The following is a 15,880-nucleotide window of genomic DNA, read 5'->3' as shown; positions in this document are numbered from 1 at the left end:
GCCGATTATTTGTAAGTCTTTCTTCATCCCTTTTGATATATTTTGAATCAACTCATTCCGTTATTCTTTCAATTTTTTTTTAGTTTTCCATTATCTATATGTGTATATCTTTAAAGTATTTTTTTTATTATAATTTGAAGAATAAGTCGAAGCCAATGTGGCATTACAATGACTACAATTAGAGAAATTCTTACGTAGACTCAGTCTATCACGTCACCCGTAGACTAAGTCAATCATGTCATAACACCTCATTAAAATGAGGGTATTCTTGTAATTTCGTTTGTTATTTGCATACATTTTTGAATAATGATATTACAAGAATATCCCTATTTTAATGAGGTGTTATGACATGATTGACTTAGTCTACGGGTGACGTGGTAGACTACCTAAAAAATTTTCCTACAATTAAGATTTAAGTCCGATTTTTACTATTCATAAAAAAAGTCCGATTTTTACTCCTGTGTAATTTGTGATGTATTGAAATTTTCTACATGTGAAATTTGTAGTGTATTGATATAGTCTATCTAATAATATTGTGTAAAGATATCGCAAAGAATAAGTCAATTTAGCAGTAACTCTTAAATTTAGTACCTATAAGAATTTACTAGAAATAAATTAACAATTATACCAAAAAATTAAAATTTTAAAGACTTGGAATAAAGTCTTAGAAACTTAATTAAAGCTGATCCTAACTTCTACTATATGTCATCAATGTAAATTTGTCAACTGTAACTTTAAATGTGATCAAATTTTCAAGCTTGATATTATTTGTTTCTTTGAGAAATCATGATTTTCAAGAGAATAAATGGATTATCATGTAATTTTAAAAAATGGGAGTAATTAGCTTATGTTTTGATTAGGATATGAAAGGAGAAAATAACACAAGCATTTGGATATAAATTATTGAATCTAAAAATTTAAAATATTAAACTTTAGAGTTTTTAAATATTGTACAAGATATATTTTTTCGGCTCCTTCCAGCATAATTACCTTATCGAGCGGCTAAAATTGTAATCGTTAGATAAGAAACTCTTAATTGATTGAAGAGCATAAAGAGTATTATTATGGAATCAAATGTTTTTAAGGTAATAGTTCAGTTAACATAATCGAATAAACCATGCATCAACTTTTTTTTATCGATGGTTATATGTTTTATTGAAATAATTATTTAATTTATTGTTAATATTTTTAAAAGGATAAACGAATAATATTGTGCACAGTCTAGTGCAAGCATTTTGTTAATCGTTAGTAGATCACTAAAATAATGTTGACTTTCTTTTAATTTCTAATGACTGGAAAAAGGCTTTAGATTTTATTTAATGAAAATCTTATAGTACTATCAATATATCAAAGATTTGAGATGCTGGACATTATTAGGGTGAAAGCTTTGATAATTACAATTGAACCTAATTAGTTCTCAGGGCAATTTTAAAATTAATTACAAAACTTAATGTATTTTATAATTAAATATAAATTTTCAATTTTGATAATTTAAAATAAGAATTATTATTATAATTTAAACACTAAAACATTTTAACAAATTAATAAAAGAACTTTTATACGCTAGGACAGTCATATGATTTCAACATTTACATCAACTTTTATTATCAAAAATGGCTCAACATTTTAACTTAAAGAAAATAAAAGTTTGCATTTTATATATTAAATTAAAACTTTGACTGAAAATATAAATTACACAGAAAAGAAAAGTGCAATTTTCAATAATTTTTAATTTATATGGTAATCTGAAGTATTTGTTTTAGAAAAGTCAAAACATATTTAAATAATATCATCCCCATTCATCAAAACTCTCAATTATTTTTTTGTTTATTGTACTAAAATAAGAGTCATAAATTATTAATAATATATTGTACTATTATTTTTAATAGTAGATTTAGATAAAAAAATATGTTACTTCTAGATTTTGAAAATTTATTACTTTTAACTTAAGTATTAAGTAACTGTAAAATAATCTTAGTCAAATGGAATTAAAAAATATATACTATTAATAATATTAAGCTTGTTTTAATATTAATTTAATAATTAAAAGTATCTAAACCATCTTTAAAATGAATACAAGGAGTACTCAAAACTAATCAACTAAAGAAACTTTTATACAAAAATTTATTCTCTTAACATAAAAACAAAAACCATTAAAGAACTTGAAAAATTTATAATCACATAAAAAAAAAGAATAATAACCTACACAAATAAAAAAGATACTAGAAACTAATGAGATAAGATAATCACAAATAAATAAAACTCACAAAAATACATTCAAAAAAATTAAAAAAAAAAAGCAAAAGAAAAAATACATTTGAAAACAGCTCAATACCTCTCACTCTCCAATAAAATGACATCCCCCTTCTCTTTCTTCTCTCACTAGCCTCTCTCTCTCTAACTCCATTCCTATACAAGAGAGATTAATTTTTTTCTTCTTCTTCATCACCACCATTAATTTTCTCAAGTACCCAATAAAAAATAATCATAATAGTACTAAAAAGATTACAACTTTACCATAAAAATGGTGGTTTTTAAGATGGGTTCTTCTTTATTTCTGTTGTTTTTCATTTTATTTTGTGTTACTGTTAGTGGATATGGAAAAGATTTGAGTTTGCCTGTTATACCATTTGATGAAGGGTATTCTCATCTTTTTGGTGATGATAATTTGGTCATTCATAAAGATGGCAACACTGTTCATTTGTTGCTCAATGAAAGAACAGGTTCAGTTGTGTTTTTTTAATGATAATAATTTGGTTTATAAAGTTTTGATTTTTGATTAAATTTTGATTGGAAATTTTTGTGAAACAGGGTCTGGATTTGTTTCTCAGGACCTTTACTTACATGGGTTCTTCAGTGCTTCTATTAAGCTGCCTGCTGATTATACTGCTGGTGTTGTTGTTGCTTTCTATGTGAGTTTTGCTTATTCTTCTTGTTTTAGTTAATTAATTTTACGGACCCTGCGAAACGGTGTTATTTTAAGGTTTTCTGTGTTCCAACACCAAGTGTTGACACGTTTCTGAAACGGGAAACGTTGACTGAATGAAGTGTTCGTGATGGTTATATAAACATATTATCAAAGTTTAATATTTTAGTTGAATTAGTCAATCTTGTATTGATTTTACTTAATTTTGCTTTGTTCTTGTCATAGTTTATTGTGTAAAAAAAGGGATTAATTTAATCAATCAAAACCTAAATGAAAATTTGGTTTAGTTTTGGAGTTATTTGATAATTCCTCTGTTTCAAGTGTGGAAACCAGATGGATTGATTTGTTTTGTTTTGTATGTCAGTTAGTTATCAGCTTGTTGTGTAATTATTTCTGATAAAACCAGAAATTACGAACCATGACAGGTTGTTAATTGTTTATTTATAATTAATGTTTAGCTTACTATATGATATTTTCTTGAAGGTCCACCAATGAAGTCCATACCAGAAAAACTAGTTTGTTTTTCATTAATTCACTGAGATTCTGAGAAGATTATTTGACTTGTAAATTTTGTAAATTTGATTGTTAACAGATGTCGAACGGTGATATATTCGAGAAGAATCACGACGAAATTGACTTCGAGTTCTTGGGTAATATTAGAGGCAAAGATTGGAGGATTCAGACTAATATATATGGTAATGGTAGCACCAACGTTGGTCGAGAAGAAAGATACAGTCTTTGGTTTGATCCTTCTGACGAGTTTCATCAGTACAGCGTCTTATGGACCGATTCACAAATCACGTAAGAAAATAAACTCACCAATTTTAAGAAATTCTCAATGTTTCTTATTCAATTGCTAAACCTTATTTAAAATCTATGTAGCATGGACACGTATACAGCGAAACAGTATTATTTTAAGGTTTCGTATGTCAAGAAAATGAAGTTTCATGTCCGAAAAGCTAAGTTTCTGACATCATTTCAAAACGGGAAACGTTGATTGAATGAAGTGTCCGTGCTACTTAGGAAATTAAAACTTTTCTCTGAAGTTTTCAGTTATTAGGACAGCTATTTAGAGGCTGTACCTCACTAATTTATTTACTTAATTAGCTCATGCTCTACACTAAAGAACTTTTACCGGTTTTAGGGTTTTTGATGTCGATATATCTGTTGTAGGGTATATGCATAGTTTCTTCTTTTAGGGTGATTAGTACAAAAGGGTTCACTATTCTTTTGCCTATAGTTACATGCCCCTGTTTTATTAAAACAAGTTTTCCTGTTTAAGGGTGTTGCTTAATTTTGGTTAATCTTTTGTTTGATTACTGAGAAAAGATGCACAAGATTTTAGTTTTTATTGCAAAATCTTTTCTTTCAAGTCTTTAGAATCTATATAATTAAAACTTTGATGTGATTGAGCCTGAAAAGTCTTTACTCTTTAGATTAATTGATTGATTTGGAAGGTCAAATACAACAAAATTTGTTTTAATAAGGTGGCATATACAACAAATATTATTAATTACTTGGTAGTACTAATGTGGATGTTGTAACAATCAAGCTGATAATGTGCTACATTTATTTATTTCCCTTTGCTAGATTTTACGTCGATAATATTCCCATTCGAGAGGTGAAAAGAACAGCATCCATGGGAGGTGATTTCCCTTCTAAGCCAATGTCTTTGTATGCAACAATATGGGACGGTTCTGATTGGGCGACAAATGGAGGAAAATATAGAGTAAATTACAAATACGCCCCTTACGTTACTTCCTTCTCCGACTTTGTGCTGCATGGATGTGCTGTCGATCCAATTGAACAGATTTCAAAATGCGACACTGCACCGAATTCCGAAGCAATCCCTACCGGCGTCACTCCTGCCCAAAGAATTAAGATGGAGGCTTTTCGGAGAAAGTACATGACATATTCTTACTGCTACGATCAAACTCGGTACAAGAGCCCTCCATCAGAGTGCACGATCAACACCCAAGAAGCAGAACGACTCAAATCATTCGATCCCGTTACATTCGGCGGAGGCAGACGCCACCGCGGAAAACACCATCGCAGAAGCCGAGCAAGCAACGCGAACGACGCAATTTCCATTTGAGGGAGTTTGCATATGTCACAAAAGGGAAGATCATCATTGCCATCATTATTAAAGAAAGATTATGCTGATTTAGCTGGAGTCATCAGTTATTTTTTGTGAATAGAGGAGAAAAAAGATCATAGATTTTCATTGGGGTGGTTGAGAAGGTTGATTGGTATGTATATAGTTTCATACCTATTATTAGTTTTATTTTATTTTATTATTTTTCCTTGATTTATAATATCATTGATGATGTGTTGTCTTCTTTTAATTTAAAATGGCTTTTACAAATTGAATTTGGTGATGATTTTCTGTACTTTTGAAGGACCCATAGGTTCAATAAATAAAAAAAGAAGACATCTTTTATTACTGTTTATAGTAATTATTTATTCCATTGAATGAATGATTTTTGGCTTGTTATGTAATGAGATTTATATGTTTGTATTATATAAATGTTGAAGCAACAACATAAGCAAAAATACCCAGAATATATATGTTTTCTGATACAATAGTCCAGAACTTGGGTCCATTTTTTAATATTTTAGAGGTCAGAGTTGTCATGTTCAGAGGACAATTTGTCAAGGGGTAGTTGGTATCCAAGGACGGTTAGATGTCATGTGACAATTTGGTTAATGTAAAATTGCTGAAAAATCAACTGACTCAATGTCTGAAAATTTTGTTTATTTCACAGGTTTTTCTGTTCATCAGTCTGGTGTGTTGGAATTCTTGTGTTTAGTACAAGAGTTTTGTATTTTGTGGAGCAATTAAGCTAATCCAAATAAGGATATGTTTCTACTTAAACAATGAGGGAAATTTTTCTACTTTCCTACTCCTAAAGTTGAAAGAGTAGCCCTAAAGCTTGACGAAAATAACGATCGGACAAGTAAATAGCCGAGTTTGTAGATTTATTTATAAGTGTGTTTATATAGATAAAATTATCTTTGATAATCTTAACGTTGATGTTTCGTTGAACTTCTCAGTTATAATTGAAAATTATGTTCACGTGTGTATGACGACACTTATTATGAATATATTTTTATCATTAGATTATTTTGTTTGGATTAAGGTGCGTGAAGTTAAGTCAAAGGCTCACTATCCTTTATTCGGATATATGTATCATCAATCGGGTAAAAGAACGCACATGCAATATTATATTTGACCGTGTGAATTTTTAAATATTTTATCTATATTCGCGGGATGGAGTAATTATCACATATCTTTGAAATGTAATCTTACAAATTGAGTACCATTGCTAATTTTGATTGAAGTGTACTCTTTTAGGTTTCAAGAGTATGTTAATACAAATGCTATGAAGAATCTTTAGCAAAGTATTGGACTTGAAATAGCATGCTATACCTAACTTGGTATAGTGCAATTAAGAAAAGAATCTCATAAAGTGGGTATATAATACAAATACTACTAATTATTTTGATTAATTACCATAAATCAAGAAACTAAATACAGGCTACAAATCAAGAAAAAGAGTGTTAATAATGTATAAAGTGATGCAAAAGATGAAAGTTAGCAAGCTGTAGAGTTGAATTCAACTTGCAAAAGCTAATGAGGTAGCTTTATGTGATTTCAACATTTATTGCATGCATGCTTTGTGAATAGCCATAAGTAGGAGTTTGCTTCGATTCAAACCGAACCGAATCAAACCTTTAATTTTCTTTTAAATTGAGTCAAATTGATCTTACAAGAATTTTAAAAATTTCAAATCAGATTGTACCTAACCATGGGATTCGGTTGGTATTTGCAATTTGATTCGGGTTTTTTTCGTTTAGTTTGTACTAAAGTGAAATGAATAAATTTTTAGGTTCAAAACCTGACCGATTTTTAAAAACAAAATTTGATAATTTCAAACTAATGGGAACGAAATTTGTCGGTTCTGTTTGGTTCTATTTTTGCACAACCCTAGCCATATGCATATAAGATCAAGGATTAATAACTATTATCATCATGAATTTAGATCTGAACTGTTGTTTTCCTTATAAATCTTAAAAAAATTACTCCCTCCATTTCATTTAAAAAGTCCCATTAACACATAGTATTAAAAAGACATAAAATATTTTTTTTGTTTTGCCCTCATTAATTGTGCTTTGAAATTATGCATGTCATTAATAGTCTTGTAAATTAGCTTTGCTATTGACATAATATAAAGGATAAAAATGAGAAATTATACTAGAAAAGTACAATGGGACTTCTTAAGTGGGACATAAAGAAATGACAATAAGACTTCCTAAATAGGACGGAAGGAGTACTATTTCTCCTTTTATATTTTATTTTTCTTTTTAATAAAATTCCGTTTTATAAGAGAGCTTCACTTATATAAACATAAAAATCAAGGGAGGAATAATGAATTATAAAAATTAAGGGAAAAAAACAGTAGTTCGGACTTAAATTCATAGAGATAATTGTAATTAATCCTAAGATCAGAGGGAAAAAAAAGTGAGTTTCTCTAGTCATGGCAGTCTTTTGCCTGATTTTGGGCCTCCAATGTTTTTTTGTTTAGATCCTATAAAATGCATGAATTAATTAACCATCAAGCATCACCCACTCGAGCTCTATTGCATACTAGTTTGAGAAAAGAGCAAAGTCCAAGTTAAAATATATGTAAAACATGAGAATTATCAGAAAATGAAGTTGAAATACAATGATCCTGTATAAACTTAACTATGCCTTTGTGTTTATGTGTATAATAATGCTCATGTGATCGGTAGCCACTACCATTTTCCTAAGACATCATCAATGACAATGACACAGAGAGTAGGCAATAACCAAATTTATTGTCAACTACCATTGTACATACAAATGACAACAACATTCTAAACTTTGTAAAAAAAAAACAGAAGTACCAGTCGAGATGCTTCCCTACGCCCTATGTATATTTCCGCTTATAGACTGACTAGTTCTTAGATTCGGCCTCTTTTCGCTCAACTAGTTTGATGAAATTGCGAACGATCGTCATGCCTTCCGATGTAATAATGCTTTCAGGATGAAACTGCACACCCTGCAATATCGTAACCAACTTCAGTTTAAGTTTATGTCGTATCCGGTTACATCAGTAATATAAGGACCCGTTAATGGCACATAATTTGGTATACAAAGGTTAAATTGAAGAGCAGCATTTGACAGCTCATCACAGCTGCCGATTAAGTAATGATAAAAAAAATAACGTACTTGTAGATGCTTATATTTTTTGTGGCGAGCAGCCATTATCAGTCCATCTTCCGTCCATGCTGTAATCTCAAGTTCTTCACTAGGGAAACTATCATTTTCAATCACAAGGCTGTGGTATCTTCCAGCAGTGAAAGGGCTGAAAAATTGAAATAATAGTGAGAAATGCCGAAAAAACTGATTATCATATACAGACTTGGTTCATTTCCGTATTAAGCATGCTATAGAAAGCTTATAACTACATTGTAGTTTACAATGCAAAACAACTTACAAGGAAGTTTTGTCAGAATAAACCTATAAACAAGCTAATAGACTACAAGATGCTAAGTCGACCAATAAATTTATGCAAATGTTGACTTTTGTTAAACAAGCGTATAGTTAAGCAGATAGGGGAACTGTGAACGCTAACTTGCTATTTGCTTATAGAGTGAAAATCCCGCCTATGACGCTCTCTATTTTAGTTAAAATTATAAGGTATTGATCATTGAATATTCTAGTTGCAAATTATGTCTCAGAACTACAACTATATGTACCTTATATGGAAACATAAGCCAAGCCTACTATTTAGCATATCACTAAAGACTACAAAGCATGTAAATTGAAACTTTGTAAAGAAAGTATTAAAGAGAAAGAAAATACTTTGGTAAACCAGTAAACAATCCATCTTCCCCTTTCTCATCATAATAAACAGGTGAACGTTTCCCGTGCATGACACCATTAGGAGAACGCACAATCTTTCCTGCAACAAAACAAATCAACATAGATTATGAAAATAAATTAATGTTTTCAAGAGCTTTGAGATGTTTTAGAAGACACACCTCCAAAAGCCTCTCCAATGCACTGCAGTCCCATACACACACCAAATAAAGGCACTAAAGGCCCGAGCTCTAAAACAGTTTGTAGTGATATCCCAGAATCTTGCGGTTCACCTATAAAATAAATCGCAATTTATACATTGTAGTGTTTTCTTTTCTCTTTTTGATCAACTTTAACTTTTATTTTGCTATAAAAATTACACAAGCAGAAGCTAACCTGGCCCAGGGGAGATAAGCACCCCTCTTGGATTTTTCCTATCAAAGAAACAAATTAAATAGTGAACATTCATAATCTATTATGACGCGAATGTCAAGCTTAACCACCTAACGTGCCATCACATCGCGTGGAAGTATTGGCAGATACGGAATTTAATCACAGAATATAAACTTACCTTTTTAACTCCTCCACAGTTAATTCATCATTCCGATAAACCTCAAAATGGCATCCTAACTCTCCCATGTACTTCAAAATCAATGCAAAAAACAAAACAAAAAAGAGTTAATAACAAAAAACTGCACGAAAACGACAAATTTAAGGAATAATTTGTGTCGTTAAGCTATCCACGTTCCACTTCATTTCAACTGTAAACTAAATATTTTGCCATATGTTATTCTTTAATTAATTGTTGATCATATCCAATCAGTCTCTCAGCATAATCGAATGTGCCAAACAAGCAGTGGATGCAGCACGTCAAATACAGGAGTACTTGTCCGCTCTTTAAGGATATCTAAAGCAAACTATAACTGGATTTTCCCTTCGAATTCAATAAAGATTTCAATACATGCATTAATAGTAGACTTCCAAGTTCCAATTTGAAAACATAGAAAATCTCAAAACAATTATATTATGATATTTTAAAGAAAGTTAACAAATTTATAGTCTTTTTTGCTTGCTCATACACAAAACTAAAGCGAAACGTTCTACTAAAATCTCAAGATAACACATCAATGCTATTTATGATAGTAACTTAATTATCTTGTCTTCATTTTCTCACCATTACAAATATTAAAGCTAATCTCACACAATCATTTAGAAGTTAATGGAACATGCAATAAACATGTTCCATTAAACCAATCATTTTGAAGTTAATGGAACATGCAATAAACATGATAACACATCAAAGCAGTTTCTGATAGAAACTTAATTTTGTTGTCTTAATTTTCTCACCATTACAAATATTAAAGCTAATCCAACACAAACATTTTAAACTTAATGAAACATGCAATAAAACATGCAATAAAACATCCAAAACAACACCAAATTTTTAAACCAACAAGAACAAGTGTGAATCAAAATAAAAAACTCATTAATCAAATTAACATTGCAAACACCAAGAAAATCAAACCTGACAAAGATTATAAGTGAAGCTATCATAATTGTCAATAACAATGACAGGATTCTTCATCTCCCTACTATTGAACCCCACCGTGGACCCGGGTGCCGAATTCGATTCTTTAACCGCCATTGAAACGAACCCATTACTCCTCTTGGAAAATAAACTCAGCCCTGAAAACAAGAAATCAAAATGAATCAAATGCAATAACAAAACAAGAACACATGGGTATGAGAAAAGATGATTACTTGATGAAAAAGAGAGCGAAGAAGATCGAAATAAAGAAGGGTTTTGGTGGGTTTTCAAAGAAAATGAAGATTTTGATTGAATTATCACAGAAGATTGTGAAAACAAAGTGGCAGCCATTGCTGAAGGTAAGCTATTACAGTGCACACAGAGAGAAAAAAATGGGGGTTGCTTAGGTTGTTTTATATTAAAGTGAGTGTTAACTGAAATTAGAGAGATGAGTTGGTTTGTTTGGTTGGATTGTAGTGATTTTGGCAGTGGCAACGAAGCGAATCTTCATTTTCCAAATTAGTATTTGAGTTTCTATGTAAGGAGAGAACAAAATTTGTTGTTTTTGTTTTTCCTCTCAATTTGTCTTTATAAAATTTTGAATATTGAACAAACAAAAACAAAGAAAATTATTTAAACTTTTCAATAAAAATTGTCATTTTAGACTTCTATATTATTTAGTTGATTAGTTAATAAAACATATTATATAATTATTTATAAATATTTTATTATAATATTTTTCAAAAATTTATTATAATATTTTTCAAATATTTATTATAATATCTTTAATTTGAATATTTTTTTAACCAACATAAAGATCTTTGTATTAACTTATGAAGAAAAAAACAATTATACGGATGCATAGTAAATATGTAGTTTTGATAAGGAAAAATGATTCATGCTATAATCATATGAGATTTAGTATTAGATTTGTTTTATAAATCTATAAAAAGATGAAAGATGAATTAAATAATTACATTGTAGTTGGATAAAAGGTTGATTCTTTTAGAAAATTACAGTTGTAAATTTGAAGTATCGTGAAAAATGATAACACAAATCTGCAATAAAACAAGTTTAAACTATCACAGATATCTTAAAAATTTCAAGAAAACTTCCGATCTTGATTGAATCAGAAAAATATTCACATATTTATAAACTCCAAAAATACATTATAATCATATAAAAATCTCCATAACATAGTAATTATTTAAGAAAAACGCAAAATATACACGAACAGACAGAGAGATCATAATTTCTAGTTAAAGATCGGAGACAACGCATCTCACCCACCAAATCCTCTAATCAAAATCCATCTCACTTATTCTCTCTCTCTAACCTAAAAAAGAAAATTGTTTGTCTAAAATTATTTATCTATGATTATAGAAATATAAATTTTAGAATTATATTTCTTTTAATAAAATATTTATTAGTTTTAATATTATATTTTTTTACATCTCATTTCAATTTCATTAATAAATAACTATTAAATAATTATAAGTATTAATAAAAATAAAACTATGAAAGTATTTTTAATTGATGGAGTCTGCCTGCTGATCCGGTTGATTAACCTGCAAAACAAGATAGAAGCTAACCGGACGGTGGTTGTCCGATTAACTCTTCGTGCTAAAGTTAGTATTGTGTTTTGAGCAGCGTTTTTAGTATATCACATATTAAACTAAATTTCAAAATTTTCTCTGTATAAAATGTCATTTAAGATTGTTAAGAGTAGTAGACAAATTTTATTTAAAATTGAATTAAGGTAGTTAGTTGATATAAGTTCACGTCAGGTTGATTTTCGGTTTTATAAACTGTAAAATATATATCACTTAAAAGAGATATTCAATCTGTGATTACACTAAATATCAAAATTCTCTTTATATAAAATGTCATTTAAGATTGAGAAGAGCACAAAGACAAATTTTATTGAAAATTGAATTAAGGTAGTTCAGTTGATATTGGTTCACATATGGTTCATATCAGGTTGATTTTCGGTTTTATAGATTGTCAAATATATTTCACTTAAAAGAAATATTCAATTTGTAATCACACTAACTCTCAAAATTATCTCTATATAAAATGTCATTTAAGATTGTAAAGAGTAGTTAGACAAATTTTTATTAAAAATTAAATTAAGATAGTTCAGTTGATATAGGTTCACAACCGGTTAACATCAGGTTAATTTTCGATTTATAGACAGTTAAATACATTTCACTTAATACAGATATTTAATTTGTATATTACACTAAATCTTAAAAATCTCTCTATATAAAATATCATTTAAAATTGTAACTTTATGATAAATTTTAAATTAATTTTAATTTATTCAATATTTATACCAAATAAAAAGTTAAAAAATATTATGACATGAATTATTATAAAAGGGTATCTTTTCTTTTATAATAGTTAAAATATCAATTTAACATCATCGGAATTAAAAAATTAATCATGAACTAACAAATGACCAGTTTTAGATTCAATTCAAATACAAAAATTAATAAGGCAACTTTTTTTTGTCACAACTTTAAACTCAATAAACAGAAATTGTTCAAAGTTTAAAATAAATTGAACACCCTACACAGTTTTAAAGATACTAGGTAAAAAATGTGAAAATTTCTGCTTTCAACTGAAAGATTAAACTCTTATGCAATGGCATTAGCTGCACTTGCAATTCTTGGCCATAGATCAGCACATTCCTTTCTAATTGGACCAGTTATTGCAGATCATTTCATTTCTCCTAAACTTGTTTCCTGTCGATCCTCCACGTCCTCGTTTCGACATTTTGAGCTGCTGAAGAAGACAATCAGACTATTTATTATATATAAAAACCAATGAAGAAACAAAAGAAATAATCTATATAATCAATCAACATCAGTTTGCATGAATCAAATGGGAACCCAAAAACAGTAATCATCAAAATCAAAAGAAACCCAATAAATAAGAGTAAATCGTTTAATCAAATTACAAATTAAATAACGATCAAATAAATAAAAAAATATACCTAAAACAATCCACAAAAAACCTAGAAACATTTCAAAAAATTAAAGAGAACTCCATAAAGAATTGAACAAAAAAATCAAAAACCCAAAAAACCTATGATGATATCTCTACAAGCTATTGACGAGGAACAACGCTTTAGACGCATTTCAATGAATACGGTGACTATCTTGTAGCATAGAAGTTTCGTTTCTTCGTGGGTCTCAGTTGGATCGAACTTTTGTTCAATCAGGTGCACAATAGTAATAATAGAAGAGGGTTAATTTAGTAACTTTTATTTGAAAGGGGTAGAGCTGAAAAGGAACAATTAAAAAAAAGAAACTTTTGCCAAAAGTATTTTGTTGGTCAATAATATAATATTTTCAATTTTTGGGGTATATGGTGACATTTTCTCTACAAATATCAAGACATTATTAATATATTTTTTTGACAAGGCAAAATTTGTTATTCTTTACATATTGGAATTTATATATAGATTTTAATTTATTTTACATAAGTTAGAATATTAACCACATGCTCAACAATTTTAACAATTGATTTTAAACTTAACCATATGTTCAGCAACTGTATATTTATAGAGGAAATTAGACCCACCACCACCAAAAGCCTATTTATTCTCACAAATACGATGCGGCTTATCCTATTGCAAAATTATTGTAAAAAATCAACGTGTTTTATATTTACACTTTTCTTTTTGAATTTTACGACATCTTCTCAGATCTCTATTCTTGTTTCTCCAATTCAAGATTTAAAGTCTCACCTAAAACAAATTGATCACACAACAACAACGAGATTACTACTTCGTCATCATTGATCAACTGAGATTATAATTTTTCGGATCTTGTGGTTTTATGAGCAGAGATTGCAGCTTTCGGCGAAGAGTCACGCCGTCGAGAGACGGAAATCAAATTACTTGGGACTGTTTGTCATCATCCATTTTCACACAAGTCATAATCTCAAAACAACAACAGGAAGAAGAAATGGCAAAAAAAGAGAAGGCTGACGAATCTTTCACTATCACCGCCGCTGAAACCATGTCGAGAAAAGCTACACTGATTCCACCAAATGTTCTCTTTTTAGATCACAACAGCTTGAAGAATGGAATGAGAGTTTCTTTAGTACAGAACTCATTAATTTATTTTAATGGATGTTGTGGTGATGTTGTTAGGAAGGTGTTTGATGAAATGTTGCAGAGAGATTTTATGTTCTGAAATTTAATTATTAATGCATGCTCATCTTAAAATTCAAGTAAAAGATGCAGGATATAAGTATAAGAAATGACAACAGCATGGTGCTTTCGCTATTTTGATGCAGAGGAGTAAGTTTGATAATATATATTTGACAGAGACAATGCCAAAATCACTTTTCTGTACATAAAAGTACTCCTAATGCATAATGGTCAAGAAATATGTAGGATGACATAAAGATGAAGTATGTTTCGAAAGAAAGGCGCTGCTAGTCACGTTTTGCAAGATATTGTAGCGGAGACGGATTTTACAGACTTTGTTTATTGCTGCAGCTGTCGTTAGTGAGCCACAGATTGGATGTTGTTGTTTGACGGTTGAGCCAAATATTTTGGTGATGAAGGAAGTTTTTTGATTTGTAATTTTTATGACCAGATTTCCCGTTGGTTAACCAATGGTTAACTAATGGTTAACCAATAATTTTAGATTTTAATAAAGACGGTTTAGGTTTTGTTTGACAGTTGTTGTGGTGGTGGTGAAGGCGAAGGGGTTTATAATAAAGTTTTGTAATTTTTTTTATTGGTTAACCAATGGTTTACTAATGGTACCCCGATAGTTTTGTTTGTAATACACTGTTAGCAAACGTTAAGTTAACTATTGGAAACTTGTAATAATTTTTATTATGATTATATGGTTAATGAATTATTGATAAACTTGAATTGTATATTTTAAACATAATGTTTTTTTTTAAAAATTAATAAATTTATTTTCAGTACATCGTTAGTTAACCGTGAGTAAATCGTCGATAAATTTATAGTTAAATTTCCATCTTTTAACAAATTTTACAGTGTTAGTATTTGTAACCTACTAACAAACAATTACCAATGGTACACCATTTTTTTAAACGAGTTACCATCTATTTTAAAGAGCATTTTATGTACAGTCGACCCTCTGATAATTAATACACATGGTGGATCAAAAATTTATTAATTATTAGAATTATTAATTTATTGAATTTGTATAAAAAAAATTATAAAAGATATTTTAATGCATCTACATTAATAGACCTAATATTAATATTATATTATAAAAAAACTAACTAAATACACTTTACAATTACTCAATTTAAAAGAAACAATTTTATATTCAATTTAAAAAATATCAATTGATATCAAACCAAAAAATAATTATTAAGAAGTTGTATTCACAAAGTAAAGATAATTTTTAATATTTTTTATACTAGAGATACTTTACTTACATTAATTTGTTTATCTAATAACTTCTTTTAAAATTTCTCAAAAAAATAAGAAAGTCATAATTTGATGGTATTTTAACTTCCACTTTATGAATTAAGGTTAGTA

The 15,880-nt window shown here is 29.0% G+C and overlaps 2 protein-coding genes across 2 annotated transcripts; one reads left to right on the top strand and one right to left on the bottom strand.

The window, feature by feature from the left end:
• Positions 1–2,352: 2,352 nt before the first annotated feature.
• LOC126682153 (probable xyloglucan endotransglucosylase/hydrolase protein 28) lies at positions 2,353–5,369 on the top strand. Its single transcript, XM_050377735.2, has 4 exons — positions 2,353–2,723; positions 2,812–2,912; positions 3,519–3,727; positions 4,517–5,369. The coding sequence occupies exons 1-4, from the start codon at positions 2,525–2,527 to the stop codon at positions 5,019–5,021; spliced, it is 1,014 nt and encodes a 337-aa protein (XP_050233692.1). The 5' UTR covers positions 2,353–2,524; the 3' UTR covers positions 5,022–5,369.
• A 2,233-nt stretch (positions 5,370–7,602) lies between these two features.
• LOC126683321 (anthranilate synthase beta subunit 1, chloroplastic-like) lies at positions 7,603–10,922 on the bottom strand. Its single transcript, XM_050379177.2, has 8 exons — positions 10,575–10,922; positions 10,339–10,499; positions 9,385–9,455; positions 9,210–9,247; positions 8,996–9,106; positions 8,817–8,916; positions 8,181–8,316; positions 7,603–8,010 (listed from the first exon to the last, which is right to left on the bottom strand). Exons 1-8 carry the CDS (start codon positions 10,690–10,692, stop codon positions 7,906–7,908), a joined length of 840 nt encoding a protein of 279 aa, XP_050235134.1. The 5' UTR covers positions 10,693–10,922; the 3' UTR covers positions 7,603–7,905.
• Between the last annotated feature and the right edge of the window lie 4,958 nt (positions 10,923–15,880).

This window comes from Mercurialis annua, linkage group LG5 (genome assembly GCF_937616625.2).
Source record: "Mercurialis annua linkage group LG5, ddMerAnnu1.2, whole genome shotgun sequence".
NCBI lineage: Eukaryota > Viridiplantae > Streptophyta > Magnoliopsida > Malpighiales > Euphorbiaceae > Mercurialis > Mercurialis annua.
This window is presented reverse-complemented; position numbering and strand designations above follow the sequence as displayed.